Raw genomic sequence first — 18,117 nt, forward strand, 5'->3', positions numbered from 1 at the left:
TTAAAACTGTTTTAATGGTTACTTAGAACATTTCCTCGTGCTTATTTACTTTGAGGTAAAACTGGGAAAATACATTAAATATAATTTCCTTCCTTAACTTTCAAAGCTATTAATGTATGTGCATGGGGGCGAATTTCCCAGTAGCGCTCCCAAAGGCTCTTCAACCATCTCACCGAGCATAAGAAAGATAATTGATTTAGCCTTACACCCTTTTAAAAACATTATTTTTAATGAGGTTTTTTTTTACGCCCTTTTAAAAACATTTATTACCTAGTGATCTGATTCAATTTTGCATATGTACAAGAAATAGAATGTTTTTTCCATATTTAAAAAGAAAAGGGAAATTGGAGGAAGGTAGAGTTTTTATATTAGGGTTTCTTCATTTGTTTTTATTTTTACTGTGTTTTTTCAGGTCTGAATCCACTGCAGGTATAAATTGGGACAAATCCACTAATGTAAATGGAGATATTTGCTTAGGCTTGTGATGAATTTGATGTAGAAGGATGAGTCTCTATACCACCACCCCACCTCAGGAGCCATAGATGTAGGGCCAGTGACCGAAAGCAGCAAGGTTAGGGTGCTTCTGTATCCTGGCTGTTTCCTGGGTGCTACGAGGTGCACAGGGGGTCATGGTAGCTGGAGTGCATCTAAAAAGGGGCAGAACTTGATTGCGGGAGCCCAAGCCCCTATCCCCTTCTGTTCCTGTGCTCACCTATACACTGGCACTTAAGTCCTGGGATCCTAGGCATGAGTTTCTGTTGCGTCTGGAAGACTTTTAGGAAGTGATGAGCACTCCCTGTAGACAACTTTCATTGTTAGGAAGCAAGAAAATGGGAGGAGGCGGTGTTTACTCAATCAAGCACCAACAATACGCTCTGTACTCTTTTGGTGTCTACCTTTGTTTCTAACTCTTTATCCAAAGTGCTTTGGTGGGAGTTTAATCCAAAACTAGAAAGTTTGTTTTACGCTAAAATCCTTTTTGGAAGTTAAATGTTTCTGTGCCTCTTAAAAACACACACTCACGCTCTTCTTGTTGATGTTCTTTATGTGCTGGTGTCTTATGCTAGGAAGAAACCTGAGAGAAAAGGGTTGTGTCTACCTGTTCGGTGGATTACCGATGAATATTGAAAGAAACGTGTTCATTTTCTAGGTCTCTCTGCAGTTGCCGTTTTAAGTGCTAGTGGACAGTGTGGAGGGACAGCGTTGGAGACTGCAGTCTATTTGTCTGCAGAACAAGAACAGCACGTGATAGGACATGCCTCTCCCAGTATGGTGCCAGTTGTGTGCCTCATCCCCTGTCCTAAAGAACCCACCTCCAGAGTGGAAGTGACATTGACTCTCCATGGCCTGGTCAGTCTTTGGCACCCCTGCCAGCAATGGGGACTGTTTGTGATTTGGACATCAGGAACGGAGACCATCAACTCGCTTTTCTCGTAAGCTCCCAGATATTGTGTGATAACTTCTGTTCGCTACAGACTTAGTCTGGATTGGAAGAGCTGACCTAGAAATGAGACTCAAACTCACTTCCAGTCTCCGGAGCCCTCCAGATCTCTTCCTCCAGCACTTCTTGGCACCTGCTGTTCCACTCTCTCCTTCTTCTGAGATCTTTCTCCTAAGACCAACTTCTGTAGCAAGCATTGATAGTCCCCAGCAGTAGTTAGCCTGCAGATTGTTCACTTGGATTGATTTAATTCAAGCTTTCAAAGAGCTAAGGGCAGATGGGTTCACATGACTGTAAGGAAGCTGGAATGACCAGCTGGCTTGTGCTGCTTCTTACTGCACCTGTGTGTGCTAAGCTGGGTGATGCCGTGCAGGTTCAGAGTGCCTGCTGAGCCGTTAATTTTGAGACTTTGTGGATCAACTTCCTGAAACCATCCCTTCGTGTAAATTGCCATCTCTGTGCTTTGGTCAGCCTTTCGCCCTAGCCTGGTCGATCAATTGATAATGGAGGTCTTTCACTGCTTAGGCCTGTTTCAGTGCTAGCAGTTGGTAGGTTGTTTTTTTTTTTTTTAAATGAACAAGTTAGTCTTCTCTCTCACTCCCACAGGGATACTAAGCCACTTCACAAAGCCACGGTGTGGAGACAGTCAGCATGGCACACTGGCAGCATGCTTGGCAGAATCCTAAATCTGAGCTAGCTTCTGAGATCCAGTCATCGCCTCCTCCTAGGATTTGATCCAGCTACCGTTAGCGTCAATGAGTACTGGCTCAAGCCTGTAATGAGGGTTTTGGGCATCTGGCCAGGCCTTGGTTCATTTCTCATTGGGTGTTCTTGGTTTGTGGTGGTGGTGTGGCTAGGGAAAGACAGTGACTTATTTCTTCTTTCTGTTCCTTGTGCCAGCCTCAAGTGTGAATTGGCAACAATAAGATGGGCTGGCGCTCTGCTCTGTGAGCGTTAGCGGCTTATACGTATATATTTTTAAATCTGTTCTAGGGGAATTAATGCTTAGGGCTTCTAGGTGGTATGGTAATACAAATAAATACTAACTGGACACAGGGCCATTAGCTTCTAAGGCTGTGTCAATACAGCAGCTGGGAGCATGCCTTCCAGCCTGAGTAGACAGATATGCACTAGCTCTGCTCAAGCTAGCATGCCAAAAGTACCAGTCTGGACGTCATGGCACGGGCAAGCCACAGGGTGGGACAAGCTTGTACCTTTGCCACTTTGTCTCTGCTGCTATTTTTAGTATGCTAGCTTGAGCAGAGCTAGCATGTGTCTGTCTCCCCTGAGTGGCTATACTCTGATACTCTGTCGGTGCCTTCCAAATTTGTATTATCAGCAAATTTCACTAGCACATTGCTACTTTTTTATGCCACGGTCATTAATAAAAATATTGAGTAAGACTGGTCCCAAGACCAGTCCCTGAGGACTCCATTAATAACCTCCCTTCAGCATGATAGTTTACCTTTTAACACAACCTGTTGCCTTCTCCCCTTTAGCCAGTTCCTTATCTATCTTACAAGTCTCATACTAATCCCCGTCTTCTCTAATTAAACAATTTCCCATGTGATACTGTGTCAAATGCTTTACTTGAAGTCCAACTATATTAAATTTGCTGCATTTCCCTTTATTTAAAAAAAAAACAGATATTTTTCTAAAAGAGGAAATCAAATTAGTCTGGCATGTTCTACCTTTAGTAAACCTATGTTGCATTACATTCCCTTTACCTCCAGGAACTTAATGATTCTTTCCTTCACAATTTGTTTTTAAGTCTTGCGTACTACTGAGGTCAGACTAACAGGTCTAATTGCCCAGATCTCTCTTTTGTTTTTATTTCCCTTTCTTAAATATAGGTATGACATTAGCTATTCTCCAGACATATGGTACTACCCCCAAATAGATACTTATTACAATCCTTGTTCTGGATGAGCAATCTCATGTGCCAGTTCTTTCAATATTCTGGGATGGAAATTGTCAGGTTCCCATGATTTGAGCACCTTAAACTCTTTAAGTTTTTTTCCTTCCACTCTGATGTGGTACCTTCCATTTCTATACACTCACTTCCATCAGCCATCCTGTCTTTCATGGCCATGTTCGATATTATCACCCTTATTGAAAACAGAGGCAAAGTATTCCTTTAGTTTTTGAGCATACCTAGTTTATCTTTAAACTCCTTCCCATCCACACTCTATAGCAGCCTAATCTCCTCCTCCTTTATTATTTTTATTTATATAACTGAAAACCCCCCTCTTGCGTATTTTAATTTCCTTGGCAAAGGCTAATTCAACTGGACTTTTGGCAATTCTCACTTTATTCCTCCATGATGTAGCTTTCTTTGCAGATCAGTTTCTTTTCCCATTCCCTATAGGCTCTATGCTTATACCTACTAACCTTTTTGAGGAGGCTATTCATCCAGCTGGGCCTGGAGCCTTTTCCTGTAAGTTTTGCCCCTTGCTTGGGGTGCAAATGGCGGATGGAATTTCTTCAAATCAGCGATACAAAAGCTAAGTTTCCCCCACATTTAAGTCTGAGCTCTTCAGACTGGTTAACTTTAACTTCCCTTAAAACCATAGTTGTTACCTGATTTTGGGGGTTCTTCCATTTAATTTAAACTAAAGCAGCTCTTGATCACTCAATCCAAGGTTATTTCCTAGGGCCAGCTCTTCTATGATGTCCTCAGTACTTATCAAAAAGTCTAAAATTGTATTATCTCTTGTTGGTTTGGTGATGGTCTGATGAAGAAAACTCATCTATCATATCCAGGAAAAACTAGACCCCATCTGTATTAGTAGCATTTATTCTCCAATCTCTATCTGGGAAGTAAGTCTCCAATCAGGACACGGTTCCCAAAGGTGGTTCTCTCTCTCTAATGTTCTTGAAGAGATCTCTGTCCGTATCTGAGTCTGACTGTTGGAGGTCTGGAGGAGACCCAAACGCTTGCCTAAATCAGCCTCTCTTACAATCCTTCCCCAAAGTGATTTTGATCCAAACAGGTTGTTTTGTTCATACTGTCGCTTCTTGTCTCTTTACAATTTACTGCTTCTTTGGTGCACAGTACTACCCTACCACCGTGGCCTTTTTTCCTCTTTCTCCTAAACAGCTCTTAACCTTCAATACCTCTAGGCCAGGGGTGGGCAAACCTGCACTGGGGAACCATGGCCAGTGGGAGCTTCGGGGGAGGTACCCGCAGGCGCGAAGCCTTCTGCCCTCCTAACTCCCAGGGGCTGCAGAAACATGGTGCTGGCCACTTCCGGGAGCAGCATGGGGCCAGGGCAGGCAGGGAGCCTGCCTTAGCCCTGCTGCGCGCTGCTGACACCCTGGAGCCACTCAAGGTAAGCAGCGCCAGGCCAGAGCCGCACCCCCAAACCCCTCCTGCACCCCAACCCCCTGCCCTGAGCCCTCTCATCCTTCCTGCACCCCAACCCCTTGCCCCAGCCCTACATTTATGGCCCTTCATGCAATTTCCCCACCCACATGTGGTCCTTGGGCCAAAAAGTTTGCCCACCCCTGCTCTAGTCCATTCATAAGTGCTATTCCATCATGTTTCTGTCATTCCTAGAATATCTGGTTTGACCTCCTGCATCAGTAGTTCAAGTTCTTCCATTTTATTGCCCGACTCCTTGCATTCATATATGAGCTCTTCATTGTTTTGCTCAGATCTCATCCAGTTTTTCACCTGGGTTAGGTATAGTCCTTTACTAATTGTAACATCTACCTGACTGCTACTCAAATCAGTATGTGTACTTTCACCTTGCTGTCCATACTCTCACATTCTGATGTTCCTTTATCCCTTAGTATATCTTCATTTAGCTGATTTTACTGCTCTGTGTATTGAAGCCAAATGTGGAGATTTCTCAAGGTCTCTCCCAACTTTCTCCCCTAGTCTCCTAGTTTTAAAACCCTTCTTATCAATCATGCCAGCTTTGATCCCAGAAGGTTAATTCTCCAGGTACTCAAGTGAAGTCCATCAATAGAGGAATGTCTTCTTTCTGTGAATGTCTCCCAGTGGTCGATCATCCCAAAGCCTTCCTCGTAGCACAAATCCTTGAATCACCTGTTCGTCTTCATTAAATTGTCCCTCCTCTGGGGACCAGAAGTATTCTGCTGAAAATCACCCAAGCTTCCATTTTAAGTGTCTTACCCAGCATAGTGAAGTCACTCTTTGACACTGCTAGATTCTCTCTAGAATGGATATTCGTTCCGACCTGCAGCACAGTTCTCCTCGGGATCCTTTTCAGCCTTGTGTCCACATCTCATAGCCTTGCTCCTCACAGACCGCATGCTCTTGTGTTCTCTGGATGTGTTGTGGTGATGACAAGCTTGTTGATTTTGCTGACTATGGAATCCCTGATCACATAAATCTTTTTTTTTTCCCCCCTTGTGTTGGTATGAATCTCTTATGTTCTCTCTCTCTGTCCCCTGTACATCCTTATTTTTCCCCCTAAGCTCCAGGCCTTGATATCTTCATCTCTTCCTCTCTCCTTCAGGGACTGGCTTCCCTTCTTTCCTTCCTTGTCACCCTATTTTCTGCCTGCGTCTCCTTCTTGTTCCTCAGTGCAGCAGAGAATTAATAGACTTTTAAGGCTGGAAGAGACCTTTATGATCATAGTCTGACCTTCTGCATGACATAAGTCCATAGAACTTCACCCATTAACTCTTGCATAAAGCCCATAACTTTTGGCTGAGCATATCTGTTAGACATCGAATCTTGACTTACACTGAAAGTGATGGAGAATCTACCACATCCCTTGGTATGTTCCACTATTAATTATCCTCACTGTTAAATGTGCACCTTACTTCTTGTCTAAATGTATCTGACTTCAGCTTCCAGCCATTGGATCTTGGTATGTCTTTGTCTGCTAGATTAGAGAACCCTTTGCCTTCATATCTTCTCCATGTGTAGGTACTTTCTTATACTGGGGAGTAAAATGTTTGGCTATTTGGTTGTGGAGGGACTAGTGAATTGTGACACATCTTGCTAGTCATTTTCTGACAAGCCAGCATCTTATTGGACTTTTTAAATCATATCCCCCTTCACACACACACCAACAGTATCTTTGAATTTTGCCATGACTTATTGTACTAGTTGCATTCTCAAACTTCTAGAGCTAAAACCAATGCTTCTTACCATCTGAAAGTAGCTTGTACCCCATCTTACAAATGGCAGGAAAACATTAATCTTGAACTCTGTCAGTTGAAGTCTCCACTACTAAAACTGCCTGTTGCAGAATTGCTTAGTGGGCAGTCCAGTACAAATGCTCTGAAGACCATAAACTTCACCAAGCTCCTGGCCTGGTCAGTTTCTCAGAATAAAAGTTTCAACCACTGTGTGTCGGTAATATAGAGTGTTACAGGATTTATAGAACTGCTATGAAAGCGTTCTGGATTAAATTGTGGATTTGAACATTGGCCTGGGAATATTTGTACAGTTACTTTTTAAAAATAACTTGTTCTGGATATTTCATTTAAAGTAGTGCTTTATTTTTTTTTTAAAAAAAAAGGTTTGCTGATGTCGTGCTGCAATGAAACTTCCTTTTTAAAATGTAATTTTTCATGCTGTTTTTGTCTCCAATGTGGACTAAATTTTATTTATTTATTTTTAACCGCATTTGTGGTAGACTTATAAAGACTTTTTTTTAAAAGTATCAGATGAAAAAAGTCTGTATTTCCTGAAAACTTTAATTGAGGTTGTACAAAATCCCTGCTGAACTGTTACCAGGGATGTTTTGCACACAGTATTTTGTATGAGGTTTTTATCTTGTTAAATATGTAACTTGATGTTCGGTGTGATGTATGCCAAAAAATATTTGGGATGTTCAAAGCAGCTGAGAAAACCCTGCTGCTGGAAACTTAACTAATGCATTTCCTGACTAATGTTGCAGTGTGTTTGTTTTTTTAAAAAAATCCAGCTAACGTTGCATTAATATAGGTGTCTTGCACTTAATTTCCTAAACTGTCTTTAAAGGGAGCGAAGAAGCTGACATAGGAAGCGATTCCTGGAGCCAGTCCAACAAATCCTTCATACTTGTATGAAGTACGTGTTCCTTTAACTGAACCATTAGCACGCATTCAATTAATAGAGCCAAGGATGAAGTGTTTACAAGAACTGTTCTGTTGCTGCCATACAGTCAGCGGGGGAGCAGGCTGGGGACTCCTTCCCTCCCGGGACACGGTAAATCCAAGGACTGGCCATGTGGATCCCCTCCCTAGCTGAGAAGAATGTCCAACAATTGCCTGGGGTCCTGCTCCTTAGTCATGTATTTAAAACAAATTCTGGCCATCCCAGTGCATTTCCTGGGCAGGCTTGCAGGGTGAGGAATTCTGCGCACTTATTCTTAGTTGCCTGTAGGCTTCAGATGTGGTAGTCTGACAAGAAAATGTGGTTTTCCTCTCGTTTGAGAGAATGAGACCACAGCCCAAGTAAACTAAAATGGAATATTGTTGCTGTTGCACTAGTCTATCTTGTTCTGACACAATAGTTGAACGGGTTTCTTAAGTCGTTTTACGTGTGTGTTCTCAGATATAAAACTGAAACGCTGCTCCCGCTGCCTCCCATTTGACACCACCTTAACCCTGCGCCCTGACAGCCACCTGGGTCAACGGAAGAGCACAATAACCTTCCCCTCCCTTAACCTCTTCCAACCAGGAGCAAGTACTTCCTGGATCAGTGGTGCTGCCCCGAGCACAGTGCGGGTACATATGAATGATGCTGACTTGGAGTTGTGGTAGGCAGAGGGAACACAGCACATTTATTGAGAGAGGGGTAAAGTCCTGTGATGTTCCTATTCCATACTGCCATCCCTAAGGGGCAGATTCCAGTTTGTGTGGGAAGTATCCTCTTCATCCTGGGTTTCCAGCTTTTGCAACACTTCCGTTTTGGGAGCTACACTGTAATATCCTTGCAGGACATGGCAAGCACAGGGCAGTGCTGAGTGGCTTCGGCCTCCGTGCTTGCAAGGGGGTTTTGTGTGTGAATTTCCCTTGGTTTTTGAGAAAGTGGGAGTAACGAGGGGGGCAAAGTTGAGGGACAATTTTGGGAAGATGGGGAAAGTTTCCTGGGCATTTCTCACAGACCCTCAGCTACCAGCGGGAGGCAGTGCCAGGGGATGAGAGTAGTCCTGAACTGGCTTACCCCTACGTGTACCCAGCAGATCCATATGTTTTAGACTTGCTGTTGATAGCCTACACTAGATGAGCTCAGGGCAGCACAGTGATTTGACATCTCTGTGGATATGGCCGTAGTTTTAGGCTTGGTACAGAGCCCATGTGCACAAAACTAATCACAGGAATCTGCCTAGGGGGGGACTCAAACTCATGGTCATTGGGACTGCATTTTGGTGCCACTCTCCCTTTGCCATCAGCTGCGTGAGGGTGTCTCACTGAGCTCTTCCTTGAGGATCCAGAGCTCAGTTTCTGCTTCTGCCTGGTCTCAGTATCATGTGACTGAGCATGGAGCATGTGTCCTCTCAGCTACCCACCTCCGTTTCAGTGCATTGTGCCAGTTTCTAGAGCACTAAAAAATTTAAAAGTAGGTCATTTGGGGGAGAAACTTCTCTCAGGAACACTTTGACCAAACAGACCCCAGTGTGCACCACTAACACAACCCAGGTCTATCAAGTGGCACAGGAATCGTCAGGCCCATCTGAATATGCCTGTGGATTTTAGATACTTTGTTTAGAGCTACCTCTTCAGAAACCTCTGCTCAACCTTACCCTGGGTGCTGGAAGGGTTGCCTAGTAACATACCTGGGAAGACAGGGACTCCAGTGGTTAAAAGTCTAGCTGTGCATGTCTGTGCACTGTTACTTGTTGCGGATTTGATTCGGACATAACTGCTGGGGTTGCCTTTCTCTGCTCTAAGCTTCATCCTAGCATTTCTGGTCTTCTGCAAAGCCTCCAAGAAGAATCTTCTCCTTGAAAAGAGACTTCAGTCGCAGCGTGATTAAGTCCATCACTGAAGCCTAGGTTAATGCCATTTTGGCCTGCAAGTTGCAAAGTGTTTCGTGATCTCCTAAAACTGAAATCACATTTAGCACCAAGTTTCCAAGTGCGGCTGTACCTGAGTTACCTATGGCAGGAGGGGGAAGTGTTTCACACAAAGAAAAAACAAATCCCTTTTCCTCAGGGGCATTGTAACATTTAATTCATTACTGTTTTGTAAAGGGCTTTGCAATCCTCAGATGCAACATATTACTGAAGTTATATCTGCTTATTGGCGTCCCCTAGTCGCAGCATGCTCTGACATGACCCTCTTACTGATTTCACATCACAATATCCAGGAACTTATCTACATTAGGAATATCCTGATTTCTGCAGCCTAGACAAAGGGCAAGTGTTTTCTGCCTTGCCCCAACAGTGATTTGAGGCTGAACTCATGTTGTAAAACACTGACATTCTTGATGAAGTTTGCTTTACGCTGTTGTAGGTTAGCGTAATGCTAGAGCATGCTTTATCTCGTAGCCTATTCTACTGGATGCTGTCATATGTAGGATACAGGTGAGACTTCCAGTTGCAGCCATCTGAATGGGTCATTTCAGTACAGTGCACAGAAATCTTCCCAGCCCATCCCCTTATTTTAATTGTAAATGGAAGGAATAACTTGCAGGGGTGCTGGGTGAAGTGTTACCAGCTAACATGGGGCTGAACTCCTTGTAGAGATGCTCTGCCAGGAAAAAAAAGAAAAGGAGGACTTGTGGCACCTTAGAGACTAACCAATTTATTTGAGCATAAGCTTTCATGAGCTACAGCTTGAACATTGGCCTGGGACCTTAGCCAGTTTCCATTCGATCTAGAGTCCAGGGTGTGTGGGAGGAGAGGAGCAGGCTTTCTGCAGCAGCCACTTTACTTCTCTGTGCATTACTAAAGAAGCAGCCTAATCTGCCTGCAGCAGAAAGTCTCAGAGAATATAAAATCAGAGCTGAATTTTGTGTGTGTATTTAGCATTCTACTCTAGTCAATTCACTTACCCATCTTAATCCCTCCCTCTAAGGCAGGGGTTCTCAACCTTTTTCGCTCTTATATCCCCCCCCCCACACACACACACATACTATAAAAACTCCATAGCCCGTCTCTGCCACAACTGTTTGTCTGCATATAGAAGCCAGGGCCAGCGTTAGGGGGTAGCAAGCAGGGCAACTGCCCAGGCCCCATGCCACATGGGGCACCGCGAAGCTAAGTTGCTCAGGCTTCAGCCCTGGGTGGCGGGGCTCAGGGCCCTGGGCTTTAGCCCCATGCAGTGGGGCTTCAGTTTTCTGCCATGGGCCCCAGCAAATCTAAAGATGGCTATGCTTGGTGGCCCCCGGACCCCTGGTTGAGAACCACTGCTCTAAGGCTTTCCATCTACTCGAGGCTACACTAGTCCCTGCACTTTCGCCCAAATACATCTGGCCACTATGCATTCCTTCTCTGTGCCTTTTTCTCACAGCTGTGGGAAGGGCTGGGTGTGTATTTGGGGGTGGGGGATTCTTGTTGCTTTATAGCTCGTAAGGCAGAGCAGAAATAGTGTTCCTACTGCACAGTTGAGGGCGGAGCTTCCCCTTGAAGTGGGTAGAGAGGTTGAGCAATACAGCCTGGAGGCTCTGATTCAACCATTTGCTCACTCTTCTAATTATTGTGACCCTTCTAATTTTCTTATCTGTATCATCGGTGTCTTAAAAAAATTCAAGAGAATTTAGCTTTAAACCAAACACAAAGCCCTGCAAGTGAAATTCTAGCTGTTTCCTAATTTCATGCCCACGTGACTGTATGTGAGCCAGAGTTGGGCTGACAGGAGGATTTAGGAAACGATGAAACTTTACTAACATACTCTGTAGCAGCTCTGGAGTGGGGAGGGACCTGTAGTTGAACAGGCCCCACTGAAGGGGATGTCTTAGAGTGTCTATGTGGTAGTGAAATTTTTTTGCAAGTTGAATTCTTTCTTTCTTTCTTTTTTTTTGGGGGGGGGGGTCATTGGGGTATAGGGGACGTCTACATTTTAATGTTCTTTCTAGATTGCAGGAAAATTGTTACATTAAAGTTAACAAAATTCTTTCTCGCAGCTATATTGTCCCTGCTCACTGAGGGGTGAGTCACTCAACACACCACCTCTCTGGAGATGCTCCGCCCATTTTCATGTAGTCTTATGCAGCCCAAACTGTCCACAAGCAGAGCAGGAGCATGACGGTCTGTGTTCTAACTTTGTTCTCAGGAGCTCGTCGCTTTCCAAACCCTTCACCTTTCCAGGCATGTGGGTGAAACTTTGGGAAGCTTGAGCAAAAAAAGTTGTCATGTGTAAGTATGATGGGGGGGACAATAGGCACTTATTTAACAGCCCCTCAGTTAGAATGACTGGGGTTGACCAAGAGAAATTTGGCAGGGAAATCACCCTTGTTGAGGAGAGACACCGTTGAAACTTCAGGTGAAAATTTGGTTTTGATTTGTCATTGGGTGAACCGTTGAGAACTGTGTTCTGTGTGCGTGGTTCATTTTATGCAACTTTCTCACCAAGACTTGAGTTTTCAACAGTGAATGGTGGAGTGGAGTGGGGGGGAGAAATATCTCAAAGATTGAGATGCTTTTAAGGGGACCATTCAGAAAGTGGCAAGCACTTGCCTTCTGAAAATCAAACACCTTTCAGGTGTCTCAAGTTGGATCCTCAAGAATCAAGTCTAAAATCACTATTCACTTTTGAAAATCTAAACCTGAGCTTTTAATGTACACAGCTAAGGAAAGCAACTTAGCTGTGCAGTGAAACTTAATGAGGAAGGTGCCCAACGAAAGAGGAACAGCTTGCTCCTCCTTGCTCCGCTAACCTTAGGTAGTTGAACAGGTATCTGGATTTTGACATTGTTTTGGAAGGCTATTTATGTATTATGTGGGCTCAGAGTAGCATGGTATGAAGGCTTTTATCAACATTAGACACACAGGTTAAGTAACTTGTCCAAATTCATACAGTGAGTCAGTGGCAGAGCTGAGAATAGACTCCAAATGCCATTTCTTGATTCGAACCTTTCCTGCAATGCTGTCCTTCCTATGCATACATGTCCTACAACCACCACCTTATAACACGTGTGAGAATCATCTGCTGTTGTTTTCATGGGGGAGTTTGCTTGTTAATGACAAATGTAACTTAATTAAAACAGGTTAGGTTGGTTCTAGGAGCTAAAGTTCTCGCTGTTGAGTTCAAATCCTTCAGAGTTAAAAGTGAAACCAGCATGGTGTTCTTGGCTGGTTCCCCGGGTAGTGACATGAAGAAATCTCTACTGATGGTCTGTTGAGGGGGATGCTGAGGACAATGGTACATTGGCAGAGCTGTGTGATGGGAGCCAAGGGCCTGTCTACACTGTGCAGTCACAGCCTTGTCACTAAAAGTCAGCATGTGTAAACGCTCTGTCAGTATTTTGTCGGCACTTTTGCCAACAAAATACTTCCAGCCCCGTGAGCGGCGTTAGCTTTGTCGGCAGGAGAGCGCTCCTACCGGCAAAGCCGCGTTCACACTTTACCGCTTGCGTCGGCAAAACTTTTGTCTTTCGTGGGGGGGCTTTTTTAAGTATCCGTGAAAAACAAAAGTTTTGTCGACAACTTTGCAGTGTAGACAAGCCCTAATCTGTGGAGCATCTCCGTGCACCGTGCCTGATTTAGCCCTGGGCCTTGGCTCATTTTGAAACACTTCAGCTTGTAATGTCTTTAAACAATGCCTATCCTTATATTTTGCTTGACAAGCTGATTATGAGGAAAGGAAGCCCTTGCAGCTGAGCACTTTTTTGTGTTTGCTTTGCTTGTGCTGGCTGTTCTATTAGGAATAGAAGCCAACTCCAAGGGAGGAGGTGACACTGTTTTACGTCCCAGCCCTAGTGTGGGATGTAACCAGAAATTGTGAATGTTGCTATAATGCAGCCATACTACCTCCAGGCTGTGATCTTATCTGATCTCACAAGTTGCAAAGACTGTGCCATGTCAGTACTTGGGTGGGACACATCTCAAGAACCACTAGGTGCTGCAAGAAGTAGTATAGAAGATTTGGAGGGGAAAGCCTCAATCAGTCCCGAACCAGTGCCTCAACCTGAGGCTGACTGGCTGGCTAATATGAGCTAGTACTGCATCAAAGCCAAGATGAGATGAGCTATTGTTTTCCAGGCTGTCTACAGATTTGAAGAGGATACTATGTCAGTTTACACCCTGTTTGCATTTAAGAAGCTTTTCTTAGCAACTGTAAAGGCAAACGCTTCACTCAAAAATGAAAGCTAGAAGATCCTGGAACCCAATTCCGCAAGTAGTGGAGTCTGACAGATTTGTCCGTTGCAGAATTGCATAGTACGCAGCACCATGACGCTAACAACCACTTTCCCGTTAATGGGGTTATCTGTGTTTCTCTATATAATGTTAAGTTGTCAGTTTTAAAATGTTTTGTTGCATTTTATTTCTAGCATCCAGCGAGCTGCATTGGTGGTTCTGGAAAACTACTACAGAGATTTCACCATCTATAACCCGAGCTTGTTAATGGCCTCCAAGTCTCGTGCAGCCAAACACATGGCTGGCCTGAAAGTCTACAATGTGGATGGTAGGTGAGGTGGAATAGTTGCTGAGAATTGATGTGTGGGGTGGAGACGAGCAGGACTTGTTATCCTTTGTTCCAGGCACATGCCCTACCTTCTCACCATCCAAAATTCTTGTCAGAAATCTTCCTACCACTTCTGAGTACATTGCTCCCAGATCACTTCAGGCTTACAAAGCACAATAGAACTTTGTCTTGACTAGGAAAAGTGGCCAAGTTTAGGTCAGGTTTAGCTAGTATGTATTAGCTAAGCCCAATTTTAATTTGATTGTACTTCCTACTCAACACAAAGCCTAGATGGGTATGGCACTTTATAGGTAAATATAAGGACGGGCTTAGTGTCCTGCAAGCCTCTGTGAACTTAGGGCTTGTCTTCACAAGTTGTACCAATTTAAAGGAGTGTTTTTTCAAAAGATGTAGTTAAACCATTGTGAGGCCCTTTGTGACCCCTCTGAACCTGTTTTAAACTAAACTTGACTCCATTCTTTGCTGATTAAATCTAAATAAGCCAGGTTTAAAGGAGCAGAGGTTGTGTCAGGACACACACAGCCTTGATAAAATCAGGTGTTCCAGTAATCGGGTAGCTTCAGTTCTATGGGGAAGCTTTTAAACTCCACAGGGCTGAAGCTAAAATACAAAGGAGACAGGCTGTCCCAGGAAACACGGCCACCTTTAATTTCACAGGCGCTGGAAAAATCAGGGCTGCATTACACATGTGTGGATTAGCACTGAAAGGCTTTGCAGCAGGATGTGTTCAGAGGGGATTTGACTTTGCAGAGAGCGACTGTTTTCCACGCACAGCAGGAATGTGGGAGATGAATCTAAGACGACTTCTGCCGTCTTTCCACATGGCTTATATCTTGCTTTGCATTGTTCGGTGCTCCCAAAGGGTTCAGAGGTTGTGTGGATGCTTCTCCAAACCTCCTCTGAACCTTTAGAGACAGCAAAAATTGGACCTGGAAAGCAGCCTCCTCTAGTGAGACCTACTGCTGATGGTGGGCCCAGAAACCCGGAGAGGGGCAGCTTTGCTTTGTAGCACTTCTGGTCCTGGCTAGTGCAGGAAGTGCAGAGTGGTGTGAAATAGTAAGTAACATCAGTAACAAGGGATGTAAGCTAGCATATTCTGTTGTAGAAATGGGCAATGTTTGTGTGTATGTGTGTGTGGGGGGGTCTTGGAGAAAAAATAAACTATTTTGACCAGGTGGAAATCTTCTCTTTCATTCTGGTCACGGGCTAGTGTCAGGGGGGAACTTACCTCCTGGACCAGTATTTCCAAATTTGATTCCGCGTAAGTGTTCCCAGCCTTTTCAGGTTGTAAGGTATTAGCCTTAATTAATGTCATGTTTTCCAGTTACCGTCTTGGCCTCTCTTCTAGTGCAGTTGCAGCATAACTGTAGGAGGCGGCATGGCACAACTGGTGCAGGAAGAGGCTAATGATGTATACCCCTGGAAAGCTGGGACTCCAAACTTTCAGAGGAAAAATCCGTGATTTTTTTTTCTAACACTAGCAGTCTGTGAGCTAGCATAATTTAAAATCCGATCTCAAGTAGACAAAAGCAAGCTAGGGATCTGGATGGGATGCTTTTTCAGTTCCAAAATCTTTCAGTCTGGCAGGGCTAGAAACAAGTGCTTCATGACATTGGATAGGATGAACTCCCAACTTTCCAGGAGCATAAAGCATTTATTTGTGGCACTAGTGGCTTCTAACACAGGATCTTACAATCGTTGTCCATTCCTTGGTCTCTCAGTACTTCTTGGCTTTATTGCTGTAATGAATACAGCAGGGCTTTAGCCGTTGCAATATACTGTGCAATCCCAGAGTTTGTAGAGGTATTGGATAGCTTCTCTTGCTACGCAGCAGGGTTTTTTTTAATGCACACTGAACTCAGTGGCGTAGAAGCATATCCTTTAGAAGAATTCCTGTGGATTTACTAAGTGGACTGTGTAGCTCTAGCCAGGACCCTCTTAGCAGAGGAACAATCTGTCTCGCATGCTCTCCGCGTGAGAGGACAGTAATGCTGTTAAGACCTCTAATTTGTTGGCAGCCTTTGAGTTTGGTGTTACAGCAGCTGTGGGGGGAGGGAGGGGGTCGTCTTGCTTAAGTCCCTATTGTGCTGGCAAAATGGGAGCTAGCCCAAAGGCTGTATTTTCATCACCATGCATGATGAATCAGACAATTAATAACTCTAAACCAAACTGGAACTGCGCCTCTCCTAAGCCGTACCACTACACATCGCGGCTGTCAAATGAAATCTAAAGTGTTTACTCTTGAGAAGCTGTTTGTTTGAATTCCTAGACTATCCATCATTAAACATCAAACTTATGTCTTGGAACTTAAAAAAAAACCTTACTTTTTTAAAGAAAAAAGCAGCCTTTATTGTGTGAGCAGAGCATTCTTGGGACTGTCTACCCTACAGAACTGATAATGCTTAAAGACTTTCAGTTTAATGGTGTAGACTGGCTCTTAAAGCATAAAGAACAGGAGTACTTGTGGCACCTTAGAGACTAACAAATTTATTTGAGCATAAGCTTTCGTGGGCTAAAAACCCACTTCATCGGATGCATGCAGTGGAAAATACAGTATACTGCATGCATCCGATGAAGTGGGTTTTAGCCCACGAAAGCTTATACTCAAACACATTTTTTAGTTTTTAAGGTGCCACAAGTACTCCTCAGTCTGAATCAGCATAAAGAACAACACGGCTACCACTCTTAAAGCATAGTTACAGTCAGAAAAGTGGCTTTTAAAAATGTATACATTTTGGGGGTGGTTTTATATGTCTCTTTCTCTGACTCCAGGTCCGATGTGCTTTGTTCATCAAATGACAACACTTTTCCCTAACTCATAGCGCTGCAGGCTGCATGTGGGATCACAGAACCTAGCTGGGCCAATTCTGCATTTTAAAGCATCACTAGTAATCAAGTGATAGATACTTACTTGATACTGATGTGCGATGTAGAGCAGACTCCAGCTCCTTTTCCTAGAGCTAAGTGGGCTCTGCTAAAAGGCATAAAAACTCTTGAGACAGATGTAACTTTCAGCCCCACAGAGAAACAGTATGGAGCCGAGAGTTACATTCTGCAGAGTCGCTTCTCTGACAGTAACTACATTTTTGAAAGTGTCTGTCTTTTTTCTGAAGATGATGCCACTGCCCAGACATCCCAGTGTAGCTCTGTGTTTTCCTGTGTGTGTCTGTTGTGTCAATGTCTCTTGATGTTCTTCTTTTCTGTCTGTCTTTCTCCCCCTCCCAACTCCTCTTGTGCTCTCTCATTGTCTTGTTGCTGAAATGTGATGTGTTCCAGCTGCCCTTGTGGCCAAACTGAAAATGTATATAGTGGATGGTAAGTAACATCCTTAGCACTCTGTTTCCTAGTTTGTGTAGTCAGTCGCTGTAACTGTTCGGCTACTTCATCCCCTCTGAATTCTCTCTCCCATCTTCACTGACTGCAGCACTTGGAGTGGACGGGAAATATTCCCTCCATATGCACGCTTCCCAGGGACAGTGTCTGCAGGGAGGGTTTTTCACCCTCTTTTCCCCCCCAGAGCACTGGGCAGGAACAGCCCAACTTGGCCCACAAATTGCCTGTGACAGGCACTCTTGGATTTTCAGCCTTTTCAGCTCCCATTCTGCAACAGTAAAGTCTTCCTCTGACTTCTGTTTCCCCTTGAAGGCCCAGGTAACAATGCTGCTGGCCAATCCCGGGCCATGATCGCTGCTGCTGCCCGGCGCAGAGACTCCAGTCACAATGAGCTTTACTATGAAGAAGCAGACCACGATCGCAGAGTTAAAAAACGTCGAGCAAGGTAATGCTGTCTCCTTCACGTTGTAGCGATTGTATCGTGCTGCAGTCAGTTTGCTGGCCTGCTGGATTCTCTAACTGTATCTGAACAGCTGGGTGGGCCCATAAAAGAGGGGAATCAGATTGAGAGGTTTTTGTTGAAGGGACTGAGTGTTTGGTATAAATAAAGTCCTTTCTATTAAAAAGGTATAGGAGAAAACAGACACCCAGGGGCGGCAATGGCTTGTGACAGGAAGTGCTTAGAGAAATGCATACGCAAAGAACATGTGTAAATGTTCCAGATCAGCTAGCAGAATGTTAGGGATTAGGGAAGGGTCCAGTGCCTGCGAAATCCATAACAGCTC

At 44.2% G+C, this 18,117-nt stretch overlaps 1 protein-coding gene across 1 annotated transcript in view; it reads left to right on the forward strand.

Moving 5' to 3' along the window:
- VANGL1 (VANGL planar cell polarity protein 1) overlaps positions 1–18,117 on the forward strand; it is a 53,606-nt gene that overhangs the window by 25,024 nt on the left and 10,465 nt on the right. Inside the window, exons 5-6 of the mRNA XM_077822641.1 lie at positions 13,845–13,978; positions 17,645–17,777. Of these exons, the coding sequence (XP_077678767.1) occupies positions 13,845–13,978; positions 17,645–17,777 (267 nt within the window). The remainder of the gene's footprint in view (positions 1–13,844; positions 13,979–17,644; positions 17,778–18,117) is intronic.

This window comes from Eretmochelys imbricata, chromosome 1, assembly GCF_965152235.1.
Source record: "Eretmochelys imbricata isolate rEreImb1 chromosome 1, rEreImb1.hap1, whole genome shotgun sequence".
NCBI classification, from domain to species: domain Eukaryota; kingdom Metazoa; phylum Chordata; order Testudines; family Cheloniidae; genus Eretmochelys; species Eretmochelys imbricata.